The sequence below is a fragment of the Brassica napus genome, chromosome C7 (genome assembly GCF_020379485.1).
Source record: "Brassica napus cultivar Da-Ae chromosome C7, Da-Ae, whole genome shotgun sequence".
In the NCBI taxonomy this organism is placed as follows: domain Eukaryota; kingdom Viridiplantae; phylum Streptophyta; class Magnoliopsida; order Brassicales; family Brassicaceae; genus Brassica; species Brassica napus.
Window position 1 is genome coordinate 46890731 of NC_063450.1, and position 26717 is coordinate 46917447.

The following is a 26717-nucleotide window of genomic DNA, read 5'->3' on the forward strand; positions in this document are numbered from 1 at the left end:
TTTCAAACATTTATATTTTAGGAACAGAGAAAGAAGTATTAGTTAATTTTTTCTATAGAATATCTTAATTCGATCTTTTGAGTAAAGCTAATCATAGGAGTTGAGCCGTAGTTCATTAAGGTTGTTGTATTCAAATGGATTTGAAAATCCGAACTAAATCTAGTGTTATTGGTTCTATGATTTTCAAATCTGTATTAAAATCATGTGTTATTGGTTTAATAATTCATAAATTCTGTATCAAATCAAGTGTTATTCAATCGTACGGATTTACTAATATATTTGATTTTATAATGGATTTGTTTGGATTTTTTAGTTAAAAATACAAAAATTCAAATACGAGGGAAAACCTCCAGATTTGCATATTTTACTTGAATTTATAAATACTATATGGATTTCTAAATCAATCAAAATATATAAACCAATAACAACTCCCAAAATGAAAACCCACAAGCCTTTAAAAGCAAGTCTCTAAATGGCGTAGAAACCGGTTTAATCTTCAATGGTTGAAACTAATTCCGGGTTTGATTTTATTCGGCTATCGTGTACTTAATTATTTTAATTAATCGAGGTGAATAATTAGCCAAATAAAAACAGAACAAAAAGGCGACGCCTGTACTGTCTGTCTGTCTTCACCATTTCGTAAATTCTCAAACATTACAAACAGAGAGAGATCCTTACATATACTTCGCTACCTTCCTCCGATCTCCGATCAGGATCATTTTTTTCCGGTGGCTCCCCGAGTCTTCTTGGTATCGGGGGGGGGGGGGGGGGGGGGGGGGAGGAGATGGCATTTCCGTAAAAACCAGTGATGAAATTGGCAGCTGAGGTGTGGAGGTCGAGCGTGAGGCTGCTGACGACGACGAACTCGCCTCCTCAGCTCAACGGCGGGGGAAACAAGAGCGGGATATGGAGGTGGAGATCTTTCTCGGGTCAGCCCAAGAGAACGGTAACGTGGACATGGGTTTGTGGGTTCATGCTTTTCACCTTAGGTGTCATCTCACTCTTCACCGGTCACGTTGTCTCCCACCTCGAGTGGTATTCTCAGCAACTAAGCAAAAGGAGCTTACTGGTACCCTTTCTAAAATTTCAGCTTTCAGCTTTACTTGATTTTAGTCTCGGTTTTTGTTCTTACTGAGTTTTTGAAATTGGATATTCTTAGGATATGAGCCGTAGGGAGCCAATTGATGTATGGAAGTCGAAGTATTCGAAGTTCTTCTATGGATGCAGTGAAAGAGGAAGGAACTTCCCACGTAAGTGAAACTTTTAGTCCTTTCCATATTGATCTTGGATTCTAGTAGTAAAAGCTTGTAACTTTATTGATCTGATAGCAAGTTTGGCTCTACCCTTTTTATTAGTTTGGTTAAAATCATAATACTAATTTGGGAATCTGTTGATGTACAAGTACATTAGGCTTTGAACATTTCGTCTCACATTTGTTTTTTTTCATCTTGTTCTGGGCACATGCAGCTGCTGTCCAGGAGCACTCGTCTAATGGTTATTTGCTGATTGCGGCTAGTGGTGGTCTGAACCAGCAAAGAACAGGAGTAAGTGATATGCTCACTGAGACCTGCTCTTTTCGCGTTACATGTGTTTGAAACTAAATGTTTTTTTTTAATGAGACAGATAACAGATGCAGTAGTTGTAGCACGGATTCTTAATGCCACTTTAGTTGTACCTGAGTTGGATCACCGTTCTTATTGGAAAGATGATAGGTAACTTTTTGCCAAGTGAACATGTTTCCTTTTTCGGTTTCCTCTTATGTAAATGCATCATCTTAATTTTGTTTTTGTTTTCTGGTGTAGTGACTTTAAGGACATTTTTGATGTTAACTGGTTCATCTCTTCCCTCACAAAAGATGTGACTGTAGTAAAGAGAGTTCCTGACAGAGTCATGCGCTCCATGGAGAAACCTCCTTATACAATGCGTGTCCCTCGAAAGTCTACTCCCGAGTATTATCTCGACCAAGTGTTGCCAATTCTCTCGAGAAGACATGTAAGACTGTTTCACCTAAGAATCAAATTGTTTTCTTTTTGTTACTTCATTGAATAGAACAATATGTATGGTTCAGTTTCAGTATTGTATGGTAGGAGCATGTTCATGATTCTTTAAATCTTGCAGGTTTTACAATTGACAAAGTTTGACTACAGACTAGCAAATGATCTAGACGAAGACATGCAAAAGTTGCGCTGCAGGGTCAACTATAATGCTTTAAGATTCACAAAGCGCATACAATCAGTTGGAATGAAAGTGGTCAAGAGGATGAGAAAGATGGCCACACGTTTTATAGCTGTCCACTTGAGGTTTGAACCAGACATGCTAGCCTTTTCTGGTTGTGACTTTGGCGGTGGTGTAAAAGAGCGAGCTGAGCTTGCAGAAATAAGAAAACGATGGGACACTTTGCCTGTGAGTGATCCTTTTTATTATGTTTTAAGTTGTTTGGAGTTGCAATATCTCACTAGTCAACCACTTGCAGGATCTGGACCCTCTGGAGGAAAGAAAGCGTGGGAAATGCCCTCTTACACCTCATGAAGTGGGCTTAATGCTACGCGCTCTTGGTTTTGCTAACAACACATACATCTATGTGGCCTCTGGAGAAATATATGGTGGTGAGAAGACACTGAGACCACTCAGAGATCTGTTTCCAAACTTCTACACCAAGGAAATGCTTGCCAATGATGAGCTCAAGCCTTTGCTTCCCTTTTCTTCACGCCTTGCTGCCATTGACTACATAGTCAGCGACGAAAGTGACGTCTTTATCACTAACAATAATGGAAACATGGCCAAGATTCTTGCTGGCCGAAGGTAACAACAAACCCTCTCTACGACTTCTTGTGTATATAACACATGAGACATGAGAATGATCTCTTCTGAGTATGTGATTTACAGGAGGTACATGAGGCATAAGAGGACCATAAGGCCAAATGCGAAGAAGCTCAGTGCTTTGTTTATGGACCGAGAGAAGATGGAGTGGCACACTTTCGCCAAGAAAGTTAAATCTTGTCAGCGAGGGTTCATGGGTGATCCTGATGAGTTCAAACCAGGACGCGGTGAGTTCCACGAGTACCCGCAGTCTTGCATTTGTCAGAGACCCTTCTCTTATGACAAACACTCAACGGAGGAGGATGAAAAAGAAGAGATACAAGAAGAGGTGCACAACAACACCCGACCTGGATATGGTCATTTGTCTCCACCAGACAGTGAGCGGGACGAAGTTTTCCCTGATTAGTAAATTTGTTTTCAGCAGACAGTGCAGGTCGCTGGATTTTACTGTAACCAGGTAGGTTAAAATCCAAACCTAACTTTGAAGGAGAATATTAACATACAACAGTAATAATCTACATTATCTAATAAGAAAAGTGGCAATGTTGTTTCAGCTGTTGTATGGAGATTGATCAATCAACACATGTAGAGAAGAAAGAGGTATAGGAGCTTGCCAGGTAGTTTGCTTGTTGCTTCAAGTGTTTATAGATACTTCTATCGAATAGGCATACATAGAAGTAGAACCCACCTCTCTCTCTGTTTCCTTCTGACTTTGTGACACCACCTAAACTATCTGTTGTCTTGTATTTGTCTTATGTTATTACCTCAAATCTAGTTTTTTTTTTTTGTCTCAAACCAGTTGTTTTTTTTTTGTATTCCCTATATTTCCTGAAGTGTAAAATCAAGTTTTTTCCCTGGTGATTTTTTTGTTTGTATTTTCATTTTTAAAATCAAAGAAAAAATATTTGGATCTGTATCAACTCAAGTTTGATTATTTTATTTTGGTCTAGTCTCAAAATTGCCATCAAAAGTTACATCCAAATGTGTCTTGTCTTGTCAAAATTAAACAACAACGGCCCAGCGTTTTGGCTAAAACCTCTCATTAGAACAGAGGTTGTTTACACCTGGATTTAACCAAAAAACAATCCAAACTTCTAGACCTACCACTCTACAACAAAGCGTAATCACCAACACACTAAGCGTCTTAAATCTCAACACGTGTCAATATTCACACGTGGACTACTATAATTGGTGGTATCCCAGAATCATAGTTCCACGTCAACATTTGATTTTTATTAAACACCTTTGATAACTCTCTTCTCCGTTAATATATACACACTCTCGTCTCCGTTTGTTCACTTTAGTTTTCTCGAGAAAACCTCTGAATCTGCAAATCGATTTCCTCCGGAGAATGCGATCGGAGCTCAGAAACTGGTATCTATCTTTACCTACACTCTCGAATCACTGATGATCTCATCAAACTATCTTAGATTTAACTTACACGCCCTGATTAAAATCTCTCTCCGTGCATTCGAAAGTTTCTACGAATGTTCCTGATAACATTGCTTAATCTTAACGTTTCGTCTTCGATTTCATTAGTTTTACTCTGTGTTGGTAGTCCTTAGCCTATTCTAGAGCTGATTAAATCGTGTATCTTATCGGCCGTGATCGATTTAGATTCGAAGAATCGTAGTTCTTTTTGGGGATTTGCTCTGTTTCTAGGGTTCTTGACTCGTTTTTTTTGTTATCCTGCAGAGGAAGTGCGGCTCTAATCTCGTTGTTTTAGTTAACGATAGGAACATGAGGAAGAAGATGTGTACCGTGTTAGTGTTGCTCTTGTCATTGCTCTCTGTACTCTTTGTTCCATCGGAATCAGCTGTTGCAAGCGTAGATCTAGGTTCAGAATGGGTGAAAGTCGCCGTAGTTAACATCAAACGAGGGCAGAGTCCGATCTCTGTAGCCATCAACGAGATGTCCAAGAGGAAATCCCCAAGCTTAGTTGCCTTCCACTCCGGTGACAGGTTGCTAGGCGAGGAAGCTGCAGGGATCACGGCTCGTTACCCTAATAAAGTTTATTCACAGCTTCGGGACATGGTTGGGAAGCCTTTTAAGCATGTCAAGGATTTCATTGACTCTGTGTACTTGCCGTTTGATATCGTTGAGGATTCTAGAGGCGCGGTTGGTGTAAAGATTGATGATGGGACGACTGTTTACTCGGTGGAGGAGTTGTTGGCTATGATCTTGGGGTATGGGTCTGACCTGGCTGAGTTCCATGCGAAGATCCCGGTGAAGGATATGGTTGTTTCGGTTCCACCTTACTTTGGGCAGGCGGAGAGGCGGGGTTTGATCCAGGCTTCTCAGTTGGCTGGTGTTAATGTTCTGTCCCTGGTTCATGAGCATTCCGGTGCAGCTTTGCAGTATGGGATTGATAAGGATTTCGCAAATGGGTCGAGACATGTTATATTTTATGACATGGGTTCGAGTAGTACTTATGCTGCCCTTGTCTATTACTCTGCTTACAATGAGAAGGAGTTTGGCAAAACTGTTTCTGTCAACCAATTTCAGGTAGATTATGCTCTTAATAGACAGTTTTGTTTTTGAGTATGTGTGACATAAGCTCCGTTTTATCATGATAATTTTTTCAGTTTGGTCTCAGTTGGTAATGAGTTAGATGTAATTATGTGAATGTAGGTCAAGGATGTTAGATGGGACTCGGGACTTGGAGGACAGAGTATGGAGATGCGCTTGGTAGAGTACTTTGCAAATGAGTTTAACAAACAGCTCAGTAGTGGAGTTGATGTGAGGAAGTTCCCTAAAGCAATGGCTAAATTAAAGAAACAAGTCAAACGTACAAAGGAAATTTTGAGTGCAAACACCGGGGCTCCAATATCTGTTGAATCTCTCCATGATGATCGTGATTTCAGGTATAACTAAATTATATCAAGATTTCCGTATTTTTCCAGCTCGCCGAACCTTGTGATGCGCATTGAATTCTAACTTGCGTTTTCTTTCAGGAGCACAATTTCCCGTGAGAAGTTTGAGGAACTCTGTAAAGATCTTTGGGAAAGGTCTCTTACACCTTTAAAAGATATTCTCAAGCATTCAGGTTTGAAGATGGATGATATATATGCAGTAGAGCTAATAGGAGGAGCTACTAGAGTCCCCAAACTACAGGTAAATGTTCATGCTGTTGAAGCAAATCAATTCGACTTCTACATCCAAAGGTGTTGGACTATTCGCTTTTGATCTGATTTTTCCCCCTCTTTATAATTACAGAGCACGATCCAGGAATTTATTGGGAAGCAAGATTTAGACAAACATCTGGATGCTGATGAGGCTATTGTCCTCGGCTCAGCACTACATGCTGCTAACTTGAGCGATGGAATCAAATTGAAACGTAGGCTAGGTATAGTTGATGGTTCCCCATATGGATTTCTAGTTGAGTTGGAAGGTCCTAATGTCAAGAAAGATGAGAGCACAAAGCAACAACTCGTACCACGGATGAAAAAGCTACCCAGCAAGGTACATCATTACATTCACAACCTTTTGAAGCTTAGCAGTGTGTTGTATGTCTTGTAATAATTCCATGTACCTGATTCTTTCACAGATGTTCAGAACATTTGTCCTTGACAAAGATTTTGACGTGTCACTTGCTTATGAGTCCGAGGATATCCTACCCCCAGGAATTACCTCCCCTGTGTTTGCGCAGTATTCTGTTTCTGGTTTGACGGATGCAACTGAGAAGTAAGAGCTTACAGTTTGCATTTTTATTGTTGATTTCCGTTTACAGAGAACAATGGTTTTCCAATAAATAAAACTTTTTGTTCTTGACAGATATTCTTCCCGGAATCTGTCAGCACCTATCAAGGCAAATCTGCATTTCTCTCTAAGTAGAAGTGGGATTCTCAGTCTAGATCGGGGAGACGCTGTCATTGAAATCACAGAATGGGTAGAAGTTCCAAAGAAGAACGTGACTATCGAGAGTAACACAACCTCAACAACAGGCAATGCCTCTACTGGAGCTGCCTCTGACGAGAATTCACAAGAAAATAAAGAGGAACTACAAGCTGATGCTGGAAACAGCACTGCTGAAGAACCAGCTGTGGTAGACCTGGGGACGGAAAAAAAGCTGAAAAAGCGGACATTTAGGATTCCTCTGAAGGTGTGTATTCTGGCTTACTGTTTCCAAGATTTTCTTGATTCTATCATCACCACTAACCAATTATCTTCGAATATATGACTTGTAGGTAGTTGAGAAAACTGTTGGACCTGGAGCACCTTTTACGAAAGAGTCTCTTGCTGAAGCTAAGACAAAATTAGAAGCCTTGGACAAGAAAGATAAGGAAAGAAGAAGAACGGCCGAGTTAAAGAACAATCTTGAATCTTATATATATGCTACCAAAGAGAAGGTGAGTGTGCTTTATATAGATCACTATCTCCATTACATCACTGTTCTTTTGTTGCTATATAGTCTTCGTTTTCTCTACACTATATTGTCTTTAGCTGCCATTCTTCTCAATACTCAATGGTTTGTTTTTATTTTGGTTTAACAGCTAGAAACACCTGAATTTGAAAAGATTTCCACCCAAGAAGAGCGCAAGGCGTTTGTTGAGAAGCTTGATGAGGCAAGTATTAGTTTTATTTTGAACTATATATATACCATTTCATCGAGTTCCTATGATGAATGCAAGCGTGTGACATTGAGTGGGTGTCTGGTGTGCTTCAGGTGCAAGATTGGCTTTACATGGACGGTGAGGATGCTAATGCCACAGAGTTTCAGGAGCGGCTTGACTCACTAAAAGCCATTGGCAGTCCCATATCTTTGCGGTTTGTTCTCTGCTCATAATATTTTGATTGAACGGGAGCTTGCTTGCTAGAAGAGTATTCTTATAAAACATTTGATACATTTTTGTACAGATCGGATGAGCTTACAGCACGACCCGTAGCAGTTGAATACGCTCAAAAATACCTAACCGAAGTGAAGGAGGTACGCTGACTGACATTACATGACTTGCCAGTTTTCTTATGATAGAGCTAACACAGTTGGGTTTTTGCAGATCATAAAAGAGTGGGAGACGAACAAAACTTGGCTTCCAAAAGAAAAAATCAACGAGGTTGTTTTGCTCATCTAAGCGAAAGCACATAGCTCTCTTTAATAATTGTTGGTGAGCTTCTGCTAAAATTGCGTTAATTCTGATTTAGGTCTCAAAGGAAGCAGAGAAAGTAAAAAGCTGGTTGGAGAAGAATGAAGCTGAGCAGAAAAAGTGAGCGTTGCTTCATTTACTTAGCTCTTAACGTCTTTAAAGTTAGAGGGAGTTAACATGACGAAACTCTTGTCACAGGACTTCTCTGTGGAGCAAGCCAGTGTTCACGTCAGATGAAGTGTACGCCAAAGTATTTACTATGCAAGACAAGGTACACGAAACGAGTTTGATAAATAAATAAAGTCACAAAAAGGAATTTTCATTTAATTTGGGGGTTAAAATAAAAATATATATACACAGGTGACGAAGGTGAATAGGATTCCAAAGCCGAAGCCAAAGATAGAGAAACCAACAAAGAAGGAGAATACAACGGAGGAAAAATCAAAAGGCTCAGAAGACTCCACCAATTCTACTGAATCTGAAGCTGCCGCCAAAGAAGAAGAGGGCCACGACGAGCTTTGATTAACATTAAATACATAATAATAGAGTTTTTCATTGAGCTTAACTTTTGTGTGTTTTAGTATCAAATAGAGGGTTGGTTAGTAAAAGCCAAGCTGAACTGGGCTGAGCAAAAGGATTTGATTCCTTTCTCAACTTCTTTCATCATATCAAGTTTTGGTCTCTTTTCTCTTCTTTCAATTGAAACCTTAAAAATAGTTGGGCTTTATTATTCACAAAGCAGAGAGCAACTTTAAGTACTATGGGTTTCTACATTGGCTGTTTCTCTAAATTTTAAGTAAAAGGATTTGATTCCTCTCAAAAGATATGATCTCAAGAGAACAGAACAAGAAACAAGTAGATTATCAAGAACCGGATAAAGAGAAACAAGAGTTTATAAACTTATGCTTCTTAAGAGCAGCTCAGGTTCTCTTAGAGATAGCTATCACGTTGAAGTTGAGCGTGTCAGGATTCTTCTCAATAATCTTCTTGATCACTTCCGCCAAATCATGTAAATTTAATACCACACAAAGATACACATCAAACATATATTTCCAAGAATTGTTACACATTTCAAAAACACAAACATTGCATCTTCCAAGAATCTCTCCATGTATTGCAAAAAGATTTAAAGTACCTTCAACAGGGTAGCTAGAGAGGAAGCACCATGTGAAATTGGCCCTGCTTTCCTTCCATCTTGACCTGCATATAATTTTTTGCCAATTCGGAAGTGAGTTTGATGATTTCAGTATTCCTATTTTTTGTTGTTGATATGAGAAATTTGTTACCATCAACACAAACGAAACAGATGAAATGATTGCCCAAGTCGTCTGAATTTGTCAGTGTTGCACCGGCTGAATGAGCATCTTCTTTATGAATTTTTATTTCAAGAAGCCCCTAACCAAAACAAAAACAATTAGATTTCAGAAATATCAAATCTAAAAATAAAAGATATTAGAGACACCTAGGGGTGTGCATTTCGGTTTGAGTCCGGTTTGGATTATTTGGGTCTAAGAAATCTTGAACCAAAGTCAGCCCAAATTAGTATGGTTTCGTTTATGTTCGGTTTAGTTCGGTTTTACTTCAGTTCGGTTTGTGTTCGGTTCGATTTTAGTTCAGTTTGGTTTGTGTTTGGTTCGGTTCGGTTTAATGTGGTTTTGTCTGTATTTTTCAGTTCAACCGAGTTAATTTTTTGTTTAATTCTAGTTCAATTACAAAAATATGATTTATAAAAACATAAACAAATCATCATTTGATACTAAATTATTATTTCTCACATTTAAACGTAAAACCAAATATCACAATAAATATGTAGAAAATATAATTCAATAATTTTATATTATTATCTTTAAATCTAATATAAATATCATAAAATAACTTTTCCGTTTTGATGTTAATGTATGAGATTCATATTCTTTTAGTTTGTTTTTAGTTGTACTTATTCTATTCATTTAAAAGTAAAATGTATAAAATTATGTTTAGTTGTTTAGGCTAAATAGTTAAATATATTAAATCTTAATATTATTAGTATATTAATTAATCTAATTAAAAAAATACTTCAGTTTTTTGGTTTGGTTTGGTTTAAAACCAAACCAAATCAAACCATTTGGGTTGATAAAATCTTGAACCAAATGGGTTAGACATATACTTCAGTTTGGTTTGGATTGGTTTGGGTTTGGTTGGGTCGGTTTGGTTTGGTTCGGTTCGGAATTTTTGCCCACTCCTAGAGACACCTTTGCAATGCTTTTGAAGACCTCATCCAAGATCAATCACTCATCTCAAAAAGCAACGAAAAATGGAGTTTGATAATTTAAGTATTCCTATTCTTGTTGATATGAGAATTTGTTACCATCTACATCCACATCAGTTACACAGATGAAATGGATGTTCACGTAGTCTGATGCCTGAAGAAGAGTACCATCTTCTATTTGACTAGATATCTCAAGAAACCTTCCACGAGACACCTCCATAGGAGTCATATTGGCTTTGAAGTGTGTTCAGTGTGAAGCCTGAAGAAGATGGGCAAAGTAAGTATTGTGCTTGTAAATAATACACGTATTGTGCATGTATAAATATATTAAAAGGAGGTAAGAATATTACCGGTGTTTCACCAGCTGTAGCAGCTACATAATAAGCATCATCTATCTCACTGTCGTTTCTCAAGAAACCTTCCACACTCCATAGGAATCATATTGGCAGTTGTTTGAAGAACTTATCCAAGAACTTATCCTTCAGCTAAGCAAGGAGAAAATAATTACCCTCAAGGATTTTGCATACTTTGATCTCAAGGTGAAGCACATAGAGAGAGATGTTAACAGACTTAAAAAACTTGATTTCAAAGGTAATGTTGCCAATAGCATGAAGAAGACCAATGGTTCCGCAAGCATTAACAACAGTTTGTTTCATGAAGTAATTTATCGCTATGCACCTACCAATCATTCATTAAACCACACATAACCAGTATGAAACTACAGAAACAAGGGTTTTCATGAAGAACAAAACATTTTATGCTTGACAAAGTTTTAAATATCTAATTTGGCAAGCATACTATTTTGTCATAATCTATCATAATTTCATTGTTTTTGTATTATGATACAAATTTATATTTTATGGAAGATTTGTTACAAATCAAATACAAAGAAAACTGAATGAATAAAATATATTAATTAGCTATAATATTATGTGTTGGTACATATCTTAAGTTTTAAAACATAAAATGCTTACGAATATCCATATATATCTATTTAAAATAATATCAGAAAAATTGTTTTACTATTTCCAACAACTTTGTTTGAATGCAATTACCTCATATGACACTGTCCATATTTATAAAATATTAATTGAAATACTAATTTATTTGTTAAAGTTATAAAATTAGAGTTTTGATATCAAATAATTTAAAATACAGTTGTTTTGACCTGCAGTAATACCAATTATTTATCTTCATTATAGTTAATTCTCAAAACTCCACGATCCCTAATCTTCAATTAGAGTGAATATTATTTTAAATATTGTATGAACAGTGGTACATGATATTAGAGGTACATGCAAACAAAGGTTGAAAGGATAAAACAATAACTTTGATATCATTATAAAATGATACATGTTTGTAGAATTTTTCAAAAGTACATAAAATATATACCAAAATACAAATATACTTGAAATAGAATATTTGATGATTACATACAGAATAACAAATAATGCAGTTTAGTGCAAAAGTTAGACAGGATAAATGTAATAAATTTACTATTTTAAGTTTTATAGATTAAAATTGACATTTTATGTTAATTTACCTAATATCTTTTTTTTTCAAAAAGCATACATTTAAACAAAGTTAACTCACATTACTTATTTTGATAGTTTGTTGAATTTATAAGATCAAAATTTACAACTTTAGTTTGCCTTTTATATTTTAAAAAGAATTGTCTGGCAATAATTAAGTTAAGTTTCAGCCAAAAAAAAATTAAGTAAAGTAAATTCACCTTTGGATTCAGAAATTCAAGTTCTGTGATATGTTCAACAATAGCTTTAGCGTCCTCAATTGCTGTAAGGAATACTGAAAAAAAAAATTCAACAAATGAAAAATTAATCAACAAATCAAAGAAAAATTGTAGAGAATTGAAAACATGCAAAACTTTCTTTGTCAAGGCCAAAACTTTAGGCTTCGTTTATTCAACTCGAAGATAAATGCCAAGAGTGTGTTATGGTTGTCGAGGAGAAAAATATTTTATGCTCCATACTCTCAAAAACCGTGACCATTATCGTACCAGTATCAGTTGCTTCCCATAATTCCACCAAATCAATATAAAATCTTGTTGATAAATGATTTTTAATTACTAATCTAGACACAGAAAGAAAAGAAGATATAAAGAAACACATGTCAAAATTGAAAATTTAAGAGAGGTTATAAGATCTTTGTTTTGTTGGGGAAGATAGAAAAAAAAGAGGAGATAAGAGACCCTTAATTGATAGATCAAAAGTTATAAAAAAAAAAAGAAAACAGTTTGATATAATGGAAATGAGACTGTATGAACGTAGATGAAAATATTAAGATAATTACTAAAAATTAGGGATGGAAGAGAATTATTTTCAATCAATTTTTTTTAAAGTATTTTCAATTTGTCAAAATTTAATTAGTCATGTGACTTGTGTTTTAGTATATAAAAAATTAGATTTATAGAGTTAACTTTTAAAATTAATAAATAAAAAATTTCAAAGAAAATTATTTATTATTTTATTTTGAAAAATACGAGTATTAGCAGACTTTATGTAACTATAGAGGTTTTGACAATCTTATAGCATAAATTTTGTTTGGCAAAACTCAAAAGAATTACAAATATGTCGATGTCACGCTTTGCTATACTTTGTATAGTTTTTGTCTCTTTCTTTGATGTGCACAAGTGTGAGAATGTTCTTATTGTTGTAGCCGGATTTCACCGTACTCTGAACCGCAAATGCGACCTGACTATCCAAAACTTAGCATTTCTCAGAAGTCCACTAAAGGCGAACGATCATATCACATGGAACCTATGAATAACCAAGTCAGTTGTTCAAAAAAATAAAAGAATCAAATCAAAACCTTGACCAAAATTATAATTGTATTCCAAAGTTGCAAAATTATAAGAATTCGTATCCTAAACAAAAATTTCCGAAAACTCAAGGATACAAATTTACAACCTTCGTGTTAAGAAAATCGTTGTTATCCTCCCTCACACGCTTGGTCTTGGGAGAATATCCTACCTACAACATGTATATTGAAACGAAACATTGAGTATATGGACATGTATTTACATTTTTCTCTTGAGAATCTATATATCATCATTAAGAAAGAAAAAAAACTTGCCTCATCATGGTAGTTGGATATTTTATATAGCCTTCGCTGGCGATGGGCAGATTGAAAATGCGAATTCATTATGTTGTCCTGTTTGACAACGACTAGAAAGAGTTAAACCGGTTGTTGCTGCTAGACAATCTATATTGATAGAGAGGGAGAGGGGAGAGGATGCGTACCTCATGTATATGTTCTTTACTTGAGAGATGCTTTTTGAAATCATCGAGGCTTTCGCAATCACAGATACACAATAGGCAGTAAAACATACCAGAAGATTCAACAACACTTTCACTTCCGCTGCTGCACTTGTGTCTTTTTGTCTCTGAAACTGGGGAGGAAAAAAAAAGTTGAGCGTAATTAGTTTGGTGGTAATGTAGTAGTGGAAGATGAGAGAACAAACACCTGCAAGTAAGCTATCCCAGAGCCACTCAGCAGAAGTGAGGAGGATTGGCATTTCAAAAGGCCTAACTGAATAAGCCAAAAAACAGTTGTAGTTACTCTCTTGTAGTTTCCGGCAAATAAGTGATGAAAGGTACTGGCTGGAAGCCACTTCATCCGATATGATCATAATTGTAGCCGGAGCAGGATTATCTTCTGTCCATTCCTCAAATTCTGTAATCATGCGACTGTATTTGACCCCTGTTTCAACAAAAGGAAATTAATAATTTCAGTTGAAAATTAATTAAACACTAATAATTATATAACAGGAAATGGGACTAACAGAAAAGGGTATGTGCAAAATCGACTCCAGTGGAAGAGAGCGCTAGAAGGTGGTGATCAGGGGTTTCTTTTTGGTCTGCAAAGGCAGTGATGGAGACAGGACCAGTGTAGCCTATTTCCTTGACCGCCCTTTCTATACTTGGACGGACCCGACGAGCATCGTACCCTTCCGGAATAGGGCAGTCATTCATGTCCCACAACACATGTATTTTAGCTGTGGCGTGTTCAGACGTGGCCGGGTAGGTCCTTGCCCACGCCTTCGTTACACATAACAGTTGTGTGTCCGGAGGGTTTATAGCCTCCTGAGCTTGACAAAGAAGAGTTGATGCTCAGATTATGAAACAAAAGTATTTGATACAGACAGAGAGAGGATGCTTTGCTTACGTACTTCCAGTCCATGCTTATAACTGGAGAGATGCTTCCTGAATTTCTCCATGCTTTGGCAATCTAAATTGCACGATTTGCAATAAAACATGGCAGCAGATAATAATCCACACGTCACAAGTGGTGGTGTGCCTCCTTCTTCTTCTTCTTCTAGTAATTGCTCCCAGCGCCAATTTGCATAACAGACCAGGAGTAAATCATCGCTACTCTTAATTGAATAAGCCAGAAAAAGGTGGTATCTAGTGCGCTGTTGTAGACGGGCCAGATCCCACGTTAAGTCACCTTCCACCTGATTGGATATGATCATCATTGTCGCCGGAGGTGGATTTTGGTCTCGCCATTCCACCATATCGCGATACATGACTGAGCGCGTGCTATCTGTGAATATATATATATATATATATGGATGAATTACATAAAATTTCTGGTCTAGGGGGTGGTTTTGTTATAATATACTAAGCAGAATAAGACTAACCGGAATTGGTATGTGCAACAGCGACTCCAGTGGAAGAGAGCCCTCGTAGGACGTGGCAAGGGGTTTTTTTTTGGTCGCCATAGGCAGTGATGGAGACACGACCACTGTAGCCTAGTTTTTCGAACGCCCTTTCTATACCTGAACGGACCCGACGAGCATCATACCCCTCCGGAATCGTACAGTCATTCATGTCCCACCACACCTCTATTTTAGCTGTCTCCGCCGCATCGTTCCCCGACATCCCTCTCTAACAAAAAGCTCTCAGACACAAGAAGGTCCTCCCTCCATCGGTTTGTACTAGGTTTTGTTTTATATGGACCAAACTAATGGGCCTAAATGTAACCCGTGGGCTTTACCTACCTAATATCCAATCTTTCTTTTTCCTTTTTCCGAAAAATTGGAAATCTCTATTTATATAAAGTAAACAACTCTCTTCTTAGACCGTGCCACGTCATCAAATGGGTTTACAACGGATCGACGACACATGTTCCCCTCATTCTAAACTCACCGTTTAATTAAAAAAGTTTGGGTTTGTTTGTTTTTTTTTTTGAAAAAGAGCATTCAATTTAAAAAGACAAGTTACAAGATGTGATTTGTTAGATCACATGGTTTAAAAAAGTTGGATACATAATGTAAATTGTAAGTAATGAAAGAGCTATTAAAAAGTTTAATTTGGGTTTGTTTGTTTACGTTTGGACTTCTCCATCGCGTGATCTTCCATCTTCTTCATCCGGTGCGAGATGAAGCAGTAACCGATTCCCCCTCATAAAGCCCTCATAATCAATCACACACGATCTCCATTGAATGTGACCCTGTAGAGTGCAAGGCGGTGGAGGCTCCGCGATAAAAAAGGTACGAGTTCAAGCTTTCAGAATCATCCTTCGATCTAAGCTAATTCTATTTCTGATCAACTTGTCCACAGCCTAGTAATCAGACAGGCCGCGCCGGTAGAGAGGGTTCTCCAACTCTTCTCACATTCCTTTCATGCCATAAAGCATAAGCAACAGCTTGAAAACTATATCGGAGCAAGAAAGCCTGCATACTTCTTCCGTGAAGGCCATCTGCTACAACCTGAACCACACTTGACCACTCATGAAATCTCCTATTCCCTGCTAGATTTTTTATTGTACCCAACCACACTTCTTTTGAATAGTCACAATCAAAAAACAAATGGTCCCGAGTTTCAGTAGCCCTTTGACATAACCAGCAAGTGGATATAGCTTGCGGATTCCATCTGAGAACTCTGTCTCCCGTCCTAGTCTGTTATGGATAGCAATCCATACTAGAAAGGAGAACTTCGGTGTGGCTCCTGAAAACCAAACACCTTTATACCAAGGGACTTTTGGTGAATGAGCTCTGATAATGTTCCAAGTTTGTGATGTAGAAAGAGCTCTATTTTGGAATAAGTACAGGGAAAGGTCTAACAAAGTTCAAGTGCAAGAGCAAGTCTGATAAGCAGACATGGGTGGATAGCATCCGGAATCTTCTCCAGCAAGTAACTGCTGTTGAGGTTATCAACACTTCTACTGAAACTACAAACATTAGCAATATTACATAAGTCATGTATTAATGTTTAACGATATTAGTGTTGATAATGATCATTAAAAGCCAATGATGTATTTGTTTTAAGCACATTTACAAATCTGTAAGTATGTGTAGTGTCTTTTTTCATCTTCTCTTGTTTTTAATTTCAGTCAGTTGCAAACATCTCCTATATATTAATTGAGAAGCATTTGAAAAATTAGAACCTTAATTTTGTATTAATTAAAAAAAACCTCAAATCCTAGGTGGCACTCTAAATGCCTTCTAAATTCCATTTCAAAGAATTTTAAAGCATCTAATATAAAGTATAGTTTAATCTAATGGTGTCACATTATTTCATAATTATATAATACTAGAAAACATTATATTAACCTAAAATATAGAAAGTGTGTATTTTTTCCTTAAATAAAAGCTACGGAATTACCTAATATAATTTACATATATATGGCAATTAATGATTATGAATAATAAAGATTTGATAACAATTTTTGCATCCTTCTTCATTTTTGTTTAAATTTATATTATTAAAAAAATTAAACAATCACATTAACCATATAATAAAAAATTATATTTTTTCTTATATGTTATATTTTGAATTTTTTAAAATGACTTTAAATTACAAAAATGAGGAAACCTTATATGTTATATTTTTTTTAAAACGACTTTAAAATACAAAAATGAGGACACCTTATATGTTATATTTTTCTTATATGTTAGAATTTTCTTATATGTTATATTTTGTATTTTTTTAAATGATTTTAAATTACAAAAATGTAAGTTTTCCTTAAGTAAACGACTAAAAACATTAAAATGACATGTATGAATTCGATGGTTGATTTGAAAGCTTTCAAAACCATATGGAAGATAAAAGTCAAAATAATTTAACTGTGGAAACAATATTGTTCACTTTTTTCAAGAATGTGTTCGATGGAAAAAATAAGGTTTTTATGTCATAATTTGTTTAATGTTCACTAGAAAACATTATATTAACCTAAAATATAAGAAGTGTGTATTCTTTCCTTACATAAAAGTTACAGAATTACCTAATATGATTTACATATATATGACAAGTAATGATTATGAATAATAAAGATTTGATAACAATTTTTGCATCCTTCTTCATTTTTGTTTAATTTTATATTTTAAAAAAATAAACAATCACATTAACCATATAATATAAAAATATATGTTTTCTTATATGTTATATTTTGAATTTTTTAAAATGATTTTAAATTACAAAAATGAGGAAACTTTATATGTTATATTTTTTTAAACGACTTTAAAATACAAAAATGAGGACACCTTATATGTTATATTTTTCTTATATGTTAGATTTTTTCTTATATATTATATTTTGAATTTTTTAAAACGACTTTAAATTATAAAAATGTAAGTTTTCCTTAAGTATACGACTAAAAACATTAAAATGACATGTATCAGTTCGATGATTGATTTTAATTTCAGTCAGTTGTAAACATTTATATTTATTTGGATATAATGAAGAATATTATAATAGGATTACTAATAGTGTACGGAGGATGAGACATGTTCAAACAAAGCCTTTAGTTATAAACTTATAATTGAAGAAAAGATACAGCACGGAGGAGATAAGCGAATAAGATAGTTGGGACAGAGAAGAAAGCAGAATGGTCACTATCCTCCAAGATATACAACTGAGAAGGTGGCCACTTCTCCACCAAACGGTCTTGGTACATAGGATGAAATAGGTTATCTTTAGCAGTCTTCATGTATCCTCGAGGAACTTTCTCGGCTTCAGGGTTTGGAGGCAGCTTATCAATACCTTGTAACGCCCTTATCGGAGCAGGTCGCAACAGCTTAGATGCCAAAGTTACATCCTACCAACAAGGCAACAGCAACCATATATATTTATTTGCATAATAAAATTGGTACTGAAACATGATTGGTGGTGTTCCAAAAAAAAACATGATTGGTGAAGTAATTAAGAGAGTAACCTCAATAGGACTTTGGCTATAGTAATAATGACGTATAAACTCTTCCTTCATTAATACGCCAGTGGGTGGCTTATCAGCGCCTTCACCGTATGTGAACTCCCATATGTCTTCTTCTCCCACAGTCATCTTTAACATATTCACATGAATTTAGTGCAAATGTCTTTTAATGTATTACTTTCGATCATACAAGTTTTAACCAAAGATTGTTGAACATAATTTTTTTTTGTGTAGTTACAATGTTATTGCAGAGTTATTTGTATTTTGTAATATATATGGTCGTTGGAGAACTGCTAGAACACAAGAGATGTTGTAGTATTACAACTTGGACATAAAGAAGAATACGCAAAATACACATGTTAATATGGTTTTAAGGACTTATTGAGAATAGCAAGAAAAAGAGCCACTCACGTTTGAATTATTAGGAGAGGTAGTTCCGGGTTGAACCATTTCAGCCGCTAAGTAAATAACCATGGAGATTTTGTCTGTGAACTTGCACAGAGCTTCAGTGACAGTTCCTCCACCGATGCTATGTCCCACGAGTATGATCTTGTGGTGAGGAGGGATTTCAGACAAGAGAGAGAAGAGAGGTTGGTTATAATGGTCGAAGTCAAAGACGGTGTTAGAGTCCGTGAGGTTGATGCCAGCGCCGGTGAGATCGACGGAGGTGGCTTTGAATCCTGCGGCGAGAAGAAGAGTGATGAGTTTATACCAGCACCAACCACCGTGGCAGGCTCCATGAACAAACACAAAGTGAATTATTGGCGCTACACCACCGTCGCCTCCCATCGCAGTCTCTCTAATCTGTATAAGTTTAGTTCACTTGACTTTAGAAAAAAAATTAATGTGGTTTGGTCCACATCTTTACAAATGACGGTTACAACCCCCTAACCTGTTTCTTTTTAATAAAACTTATTTCGATCGTTATACTATTTTCTTCAGCGTATTTTTTTTTTTTGAACAATGTTTCATTGATAAATATAGTGTATATGGCCAATACAAGAAGTTTATTAACCAAGAAGGAGGAACTGAAAAACTTAAAACATCAACTTGATCGTCAAAAATACAACGTGATCCTAGGGAGTTTTTCTTTATAAAATTGTAATTTTAATTTTTTGATATTGATTTAAGTTTGGATTGGATTATGAAATATCAAGGATCTGTTCATATATTTTTATAATTCGAATCGGGTAATTTGTTCGGTTTAGTTCGGTTTAATTTTGGTCAATGTACAAAAATGCTGGAGCCTCCGGGCCTCGAGGAGAGGAAGGAAACAAAAAGAAAAAAGAGAGAAGTGAAGTCTAGATCTCTCTTCTTCTACAACCAAGGTTGGTCCGTCACCGGCGAAAGGCGGAAATCCTCTTCTCAGACGTTATAATGCCGGTAAGATTTCATCGTTTGAGAGTGTAAAATCTAGATCTCAGATTATATTAATTCCCGACTCATCTTGTCGCAGTTCAAGACGGTGGAGCCTCCGAGTCTGTTGCGTTACTTGATCGGATCGGCGGTGATGATGATCGGCGTCGTATTACCAGTCGGTTACATGATGTTCCGCAACAAGCGCGTCCCTTCCTCGTCTTCCTACTCTAAACAGACGTAGGTCTGCTTTTCCCCTTCACTTGTCATCTGATCTGCTAAAACCGTCACAGCTTTGAGTATCTTAGAGATATAGTTGAGATCTGAAATTCAAATCAGTTTATTTTGATTTCTGTATAGTGTTTTTTTTTTTTTTTTGGTATTGGAATGATCAACAAGCATCATTTAATTTGGCCGGAAAATGAATTGGAAAATCTTCTTGGGGGTTGGTTTTATAAGCTAAGTTTATTGGATAAAGTCAGTGAAGTGAATTAGTATAGTGACTTTGACCAGAGGCAGTTTTGGTTGAAGATAGATTATCAAAATTTATTTATAGTTGCTCCTCTTCTTCTTCTTCTTCTTTAAAAGCTTGTTTAGGCTAGGTGTGATCCTTTTGCTAGTCTAAGTAAAACTCATCCTCACTCATTGGTGCCTAATAATCTGATGTGATACTTTTCAGGAACAAAGTTTTGATTTAGAAGTCCAGAGACTGCGGTTGAATTCAATTGGATCCACAAGGATGATGACATATTGATTATGGGGGGGGATTCTTGTTTTGACATGGGTTGCAAGAGATAAGAGATTAAAAACCTACAAAAATATGAGTGATTTTTCGTTAATCTTCTTTGTTAGGTTATGCAAGGTCTATTATGTAACACAACCTCTTCTCTTAGGCTGAAACATTATATAAGACTGAATTTCGTTCATTGTATCTTCTTTTTTGCTTTCAAAAAAAAACTGGTTTTCTTGTCTCTTTTTGGTAAATGAAATGTTATCGAAACATTTACACAGTACTAGTAGATATGCTGTTAAATGCTTAGGGAACTAGAACAATTAATAGAAAAAAACACTTCCGGAATTGATTTGTGATTTGGGGAGAGCATGTTTGTAACGGGAATGGAGTCTCTGGTTCGATACACTCTTGGTGATGGAACACCTGTTGCCCGTATTATCGACAGGTTACTCCTGATGAAAATGCAATGTTTAACTTGTTGTCTTGGCGTTGGACTCTTGTCATATATCAAAGCTGATTTAATGCACCAAAATGAATATAAATGAACTTCACAACGTTCGTAATGTATTCTGAATTGAGTTAAATATGTCGAGCATTTTCGAGTGCTCTTTCAAAACCGTAACAAAGCGGCAGATATAAAGTGTTTGCTTAAAAACCATAATTAGAAGGCCATCGTATAGTCTCCAAAATTTGTAAAAACATAAAGTCAACATGCGATAAAAGGACGACAACATGAATTCTAGAAGAAGAAGATGATAGCAGTAACAATGATAGCCAAAGGCGAATCAACGGTAACGACGAAGGGAGAGGGAGTTATTCTTCTTCCATGTAGCTCTGCGAGACGGGCGGTTCTTGTGGTTTCTGTGACCCTTTCCGCGCAGTCCTCTGTTCTTCTTTCCCTCCGATGTAAGTCCCCTGAGCTCACGGTGTTTGTGCACCGGGTTACAGATCCAGTTGATCCTCGGGTCATTACGCACAGCGTTGTGTGCGGGGTCAACCAAGATGATCTCGTAGTACTTGTACGTCGAATCCTAAACCAATATATGGAAGTTAATATCTATACACACACAGATAAGCCTAGTAATGCACATGAAAGAGAGAGAGAGAGATCGTACCTCGTTGAGCCAGTAGGAGTTGACGACTCTTAGACCGCCCAGTTTCCTTCCAGCACGCTCCTCAGCAACAGAACGCTTGCTCCTCTGGAACTTGAGTTGAGTAACTCCCTGGTTTGTGGGTTTACCATACACAATACCCTTTGGCACTGGCCTCTTTCTTCCGCCACGTCTCACACGGACACGGTACACCACGAAGCCCTAACATAGATTAACATCCCAACTAGATAAGTAACTGAATGTTGTGACTTGTGACTAAAGCAAGGAGAATATTATAACACTGTAACAGTTAGAAGAACAAGAGTCACATTTTCAGACAGCATAACTAAGATCCAAAGGGCAACTAAACAAAAGACTAAGGATTAGGGCACAACTAGTCACCTGCTTGGCCTTGTAACCCAAACGACGGGCCTTGTCGGGACGAGTAGGCCTGACGAGACGGACAATCGAGGGCTGCTGTCTGTACTCCCAGCACCTCACCCTCTGCACAAACCTCATCACATCGGATTGTTTCTTCCTCCATAGCTCAGACACATACTTGTACGCACCTACAGTTCACCATCGAAACCATTAAGCTACCAGGTGTTCGCAATAACAGATCCATAGAACAGAGATTATTTGAACAGAGACATTGATGGATGCTAAAAAGAAACGACGAGAACAGATCTAGACGAATGATGAGAAGAACGAGTTACCCATTTTCGAAGAGCCGCAAAGCACCGGCGCAAGGTAGGAATTGTCACTGATTTAAAGTACGGAACTTAGGGTTTTTAAATCCAGTGGAGCACTAAAAAATATAAATAGGGCAGATATAGTTAAATGAATAAAAGCCCATTACCCATTTATAATGGGCTTAAAGCTATCACCAGATTTCTAAGATACATTATTTCATTTCGCTTCTCTCGATTGTAAGATGCATCTTTCAAGTGTTATGACTTCACGAAGGAGGATACAGTTCATATTCGTCACCAACAGTGCATCCTGAAGTTTCATCAATAATATCTAGTTTGTAAAAGTACACGAGAGGAGGAAATAAATAACATTTTTAGTTTGTTATTCTTATAAGACTTTCGAAAAGAACAGTCCACGAATCGTTGAGGCACCAAAAGTCCCTCCACGGGGAATTCTAGGTTTAGGTGCAAATGACTTACGTGCAACACATGAACTCGAGCAAGTACTGTCTATGTCCAATGGGTTACGAAGTGAACAGTCCACGAATCGTTGAGGCTATATACTACGAGTGCGTACCCATAATCATCCCTGATAACTTCGTCTTACCGTTCAGCGAGTTGCTTGATTGGTCTGCGTTCTCGGTGGTTGTGCCGGAGAAGGAGATTCCACGGCTTAAGGAGATACTATTGGAGATTCCAATGAGGAGATATCTGAAGATGCAGATGAACATGAAGATGGTTCAGAAACATTTCTTAATTATGGAGCACTAAACCTAGAAGATGCGATGTGTTTCATATGATACTTCACTCCATTTGGTTCAACCTTCTAAATCAGAACCAAACTTCTTCTGATCGTGTTCCTGATTCCTGACATCATCCTTAATTATGTCTGTACATAAAGAAAATATTTGCATTGATTCAAACTCTCATTTCTTAAGGCCCATGATGAATACTAATGGGCTTAATTGATGGCCTAGCCGATGGTGGAAGAAGTTTTGAAGAAACGAACTTGAGCACTTGCTCAAAAATAATTTAAAAATGCGGAGGAAATTTGACAAGCTGTATCGATACAATCAAAATACAAAACTCAAATTTGCATTATTAGATATGGGTTTTATACATGGGTATAAGCTATATTGTATAACGGTTTTCCAATTTAAAATCAATCGGTTGTAAATGGATTGGCTCTAACTTTTTATATATTTGTTAAGGTATCTTTAAATTTTGATGTGGGATATAATATTCCTAATAGATTGTTTGAAGATAAACATATAATGTATTGAAACTTGTTTCATTTAGGGAAATAATCCATAAATATATATACATATATAATTCTTACAACGCTTCTTCAGTATATAAGAGGGATGCTATTTAAGATAGAGAAAGCCAGAAAGGTATAAAAACAAAGAAAAAAACAGAAAGAGAACTATAGACACTTTTTTTTTTTGTCAACCGAACTATAGACGCTTTAAATTCAAATTGTAGACCTTAACCTAAAAGTCCTGGTTATCTTGAGAAAAGAAGTTTGAAAGTACAACACGCAAAACTATTTCGGCGACAGGAATGGAGATTAGTAAAGTATAAGTTTATACTTTATATTGCTTTATGAACAAGTAATAATGTCCCCATAAATTTAACCATGGGACCAATTTTCTTGACCATGTATATAATTATGACATATAAACAAAACACATGCATCGATGGTCCTGTGGTCCTCCTCTCCGTCATTTTTCGTCTACGTATTATTTATTACCTGTGTCTACGTGTTAGTAACTCCCACACCAACATACATTACTAAAACATTATCTGTTTACCGTTTTATATTTAATGAAACATTTTGACATCTGACTTCCAGCACTTAGGGCATCTGCAATGGAACCTCTTAGCTCCAAAACCTAGATAAAAAATTATAAAAAATTTGATGGGTTCCACACTATATTAAGGATTAGCCTCTTCTTATCCTTATATAAGGATCGATCCGTGAAAAATATTGTCACTGTTTGCGGATCCCGCTGTTAAGTGGCGATTTGCCATTAATTATCTTTTTTTTTTCTTTGTTGAAAAATAAATAATAATAAAAAAATAAAAAAATGAATTTTTAAGGATTCTTTACCGAATCCAGGGTTGCATATGGTCTTATTGGCTTAAATTGTATAGGTATGTCGCAACAACTCTCACTTTTCTGTTATTTACTTTTGTATATATAGAGCCCTTCTCAGTTTTACAAACCCCACCTTATAATTCTAATATATTATAAACGATATTTACAGATATATCTACGACCTACTTTAAACACAAATTAATTTAATGGGAATTGGATGCTAATTCCACAACTTAAGAACATCATTAGTGGAGATAAATCAACTGAATTTCTCAGAAAAGAAACATTAACCAGACAGACAAGCGCGGTTGATACGGTAAGTATGGAAAAGTGCTAAACATTCCAAATTCCAAATATATCATATCAGATATGTTTGCTTGTGTAGCTAGACGATATAGATATCTGAATTTCATTGCGGATCAAATCTCCATAGAATTAGTCGGTGGGAATATGTCGGTTGGACCTCGATCGCCGGACACCGCTGAGTTTAAAAAAAAAAACTGTTGGTATTTTAATTATATAACTTAAAAAAACAAATACATCATCAATTGAATGATGCATCTTTAATATGTATATTGTCATAAACGGATATTTTAACTGATTTTATTTTTAACAAATTCTCAATATTTTTCCTAATATTTACTATTTTTTTAAAAAAAAGTTATGTAAATTTAATTATTATTTATAAAATTATTTATTTTATTCATTTTTTGTATGTATAATCTCATACATTTTAAAATTTATTATAATTTATTAATAAATAAGATATATAAATTAAATAATGAATATTTAATTCAAATAATATTTAAAATTTATTGATAAATAATAGTTTGAAAGACCTCAATTCTAAAGATAAATAAATAATATTTCTGAAACTAGACATATTTCGGTTATTTATCAGAAAATGGTTTTCAAAATTTTAATATTAATATAATTAAAAATTATTTGAATTCAAAATTTTGTAGTAATACATTAATGGGGTTTCCCGATCTCTGGTTGGAGAACTACATCAATATAAATATTTGTATATTATTTTTTATTGTTTATGAGAACTCTCTCTTCGTGCAAGGATGGAGTTGCTCTTGCAAATCAGTAATCAATAATCCTGTTAAATAATTTCACTTGTCCATAAGACTCCGTACAATGTTGGACCGTGGAGGGACTTTTGGTGCAACGCTTCCGTCATGGGTATTAGACACATATCAGTTTTTTGATCAAAAAAAAAAAAAAAAAAGACACATATCAGTTTTAGATTCTCACTTTTTTCTTTAAGTTTATAGTACGTTCTTCTTCTGGTGTTGGACCCTCCTCCCTCTCCCTTTTTCCCACTTTTTGTTTGTTTTCTACAGTCTCACTTATTATTGGTGTTATATTTCACGTTTGGCAATTTTATACGCTTATATATATCAAAAAATAATATACGTTTTCGTCAACTATGATGAACTTGTTAGTGTTTTATGTGTTTTGTCTTCTTCCTTCTTAGAAAGGGTTAAGAGTTTTTATCTTATAGGTAAACATTGGATCTAATGCCAAATGTTTCGAAAAACCATTCACCCAATCATATCTTTTTCATATACAATTTATTATTGATAAATTCACGGACGATACACGAAGATGAGAAATAAAGATATACGGAGACGTGAACCTGAACCTAAACAAGAAAAGAAAAGCAGGCATACATAATACACTCAGGAGGAAACAAAATTAAAGCCTATATAAACATCCAAACTCAAAATCTAGTTTGATTGTTTGAAAGACCTCAAATTTAAAGACTAAACGTAACAAAGAAACAATCATCATGCAGTGTAATGGTGAAAAGCAAGACCATGAGTTGAAACGGTGACACCTATTTATATTCTAAATAAATATGCTACGGAAGATCGGATCCATGATAAAAATATACGATATTTGTTCTATATTTCATAGTTACTCACAAATTAGCTCTGTGACAATTTCACCGCTAAAAATCAAATATGTAAACCTGACACTCTAGGGATTATCCTAATACGGTAAATCTGATCCCATTGGCCGCCAAATAATTTAAGATTGTACTCATGGAATCCACAGACATAGTCGGTTGATAGGTCGCCCGACACTGTAGTTAATTCAAAAAATCTATATATATAAAAAATGTTTGTCTCCCTCCTGTTGCGCCACTTAATAAAGTCGTTGATTGTGAGTGCGATACCTGTTTTCTTTGCCTAAAACTCATCATTTCATTAATTTTTGACGTGGGCTGCTACGTTTCATAATTGTTTACGGTTTAGTGGACTTTTTGTTCACACTGTGATATAGCACAAATACAGAGAGATAGCCACTATAATGAAAACATATGTAAAGACTGAAACTTTGAAAACGAGAAGGAAAAGAATGAGCGTACCGTGAGTTTCTGGATGCTACTGACTTCGCCTTGGTTGGAG

General features: G+C 35.8%; 6 protein-coding genes and 1 long non-coding RNA gene across 10 annotated transcripts; 3 read left to right on the plus strand and 4 right to left on the minus strand.

Annotated features, from left to right (window-relative positions):
* Window positions 1–622: 622 nt before the first annotated feature.
* Window positions 623–3732, plus strand: LOC106440275 (O-fucosyltransferase 29-like). Of its 2 annotated transcripts, none has more exons than XM_048762891.1 (9): window positions 623–1069; window positions 1160–1250; window positions 1468–1544; window positions 1624–1712; window positions 1803–1992; window positions 2119–2403; window positions 2474–2802; window positions 2887–3277; window positions 3358–3732. In XM_048762891.1, exons 1-8 carry the CDS (start codon window positions 809–811, stop codon window positions 3224–3226), a joined length of 1662 nt encoding a protein of 553 aa, XP_048618848.1. In that variant the 5' UTR covers window positions 623–808; the 3' UTR covers window positions 3227–3277; window positions 3358–3732. The 2 variants fall into 2 exon arrangements, with proteins under 2 accessions (XP_048618848.1, XP_013739642.2); XM_013884188.3 differs by having other exon boundaries at window positions 3375–3732.
* Window positions 3733–4042: 310 nt separating this feature from the next.
* On the plus strand, window positions 4043–8665 carry LOC106440160 (heat shock 70 kDa protein 17-like). Its single transcript, XM_013881760.3, has 15 exons — window positions 4043–4194; window positions 4516–5325; window positions 5452–5684; window positions 5775–5934; window positions 6037–6282; window positions 6368–6504; window positions 6595–6922; window positions 7008–7169; window positions 7314–7385; window positions 7487–7587; window positions 7678–7747; window positions 7818–7874; window positions 7963–8024; window positions 8103–8175; window positions 8265–8665. Exons 2-15 carry the CDS (start codon window positions 4561–4563, stop codon window positions 8424–8426), a joined length of 2628 nt encoding a protein of 875 aa, XP_013737214.1. The 5' UTR covers window positions 4043–4194; window positions 4516–4560; the 3' UTR covers window positions 8427–8665.
* A 48-nt stretch (window positions 8666–8713) lies between these two features.
* LOC106442541 lies at window positions 8714–11606 on the minus strand. The gene is made up of 4 exons (XR_007326247.1): window positions 10503–11606; window positions 9191–10411; window positions 9040–9104; window positions 8714–8898 (listed from the first exon to the last, which is right to left on the minus strand). It is a non-coding gene; the product is annotated as an uncharacterized LOC106442541 (long non-coding RNA).
* Window positions 11607–12599: 993 nt separating this feature from the next.
* LOC106440159 lies at window positions 12600–15107 on the minus strand. Of its 2 annotated transcripts, none has more exons than XM_022705524.2 (8): window positions 14813–15107; window positions 14342–14715; window positions 13955–14255; window positions 13636–13872; window positions 13413–13561; window positions 13246–13323; window positions 13080–13142; window positions 12600–12863 (listed from the first exon to the last, which is right to left on the minus strand). In XM_022705524.2, the coding sequence occupies exons 1-8, from the start codon at window positions 15051–15053 to the stop codon at window positions 12750–12752; spliced, it is 1557 nt and encodes a 518-aa protein (XP_022561245.1). In that variant the 5' UTR covers window positions 15054–15107; the 3' UTR covers window positions 12600–12749. The 2 variants fall into 2 exon arrangements, with proteins under 2 accessions (XP_022561245.1, XP_013737213.1); XM_013881759.3 differs by having other exon boundaries at window positions 12781–12929.
* Window positions 15108–17852: 2745 nt separating this feature from the next.
* On the minus strand, window positions 17853–19349 carry LOC106444365 (pheophorbidase-like). The gene is made up of 3 exons (XM_013885847.3): window positions 18736–19349; window positions 18328–18453; window positions 17853–18210 (listed from the first exon to the last, which is right to left on the minus strand). The coding sequence occupies exons 1-3, from the start codon at window positions 19111–19113 to the stop codon at window positions 17929–17931; spliced, it is 786 nt and encodes a 261-aa protein (XP_013741301.1). The 5' UTR covers window positions 19114–19349; the 3' UTR covers window positions 17853–17928.
* A 36-nt stretch (window positions 19350–19385) lies between these two features.
* LOC106440158 lies at window positions 19386–20606 on the plus strand. 2 transcript variants are annotated; one of them, XM_048762893.1, is made up of 3 exons: window positions 19386–19707; window positions 19781–19924; window positions 20360–20606. In XM_048762893.1, exons 1-2 carry the CDS (start codon window positions 19702–19704, stop codon window positions 19922–19924), a joined length of 150 nt encoding a protein of 49 aa, XP_048618850.1. In that variant the 5' UTR covers window positions 19386–19701; the 3' UTR covers window positions 20360–20606. The 2 variants fall into 2 exon arrangements, with proteins under 2 accessions (XP_048618850.1, XP_048618849.1); XM_048762892.1 differs by having other exon boundaries at window positions 19781–19920.
* Window positions 20607–21045: 439 nt separating this feature from the next.
* On the minus strand, window positions 21046–22338 carry LOC106440157 (60S ribosomal protein L15-1-like). The gene is made up of 4 exons (XM_013881756.3): window positions 22221–22338; window positions 21907–22073; window positions 21529–21726; window positions 21046–21444 (listed from the first exon to the last, which is right to left on the minus strand). Exons 1-4 carry the CDS (start codon window positions 22222–22224, stop codon window positions 21199–21201), a joined length of 615 nt encoding a protein of 204 aa, XP_013737210.1. The 5' UTR covers window positions 22225–22338; the 3' UTR covers window positions 21046–21198.
* Between the last annotated feature and the right edge of the window lie 4379 nt (window positions 22339–26717).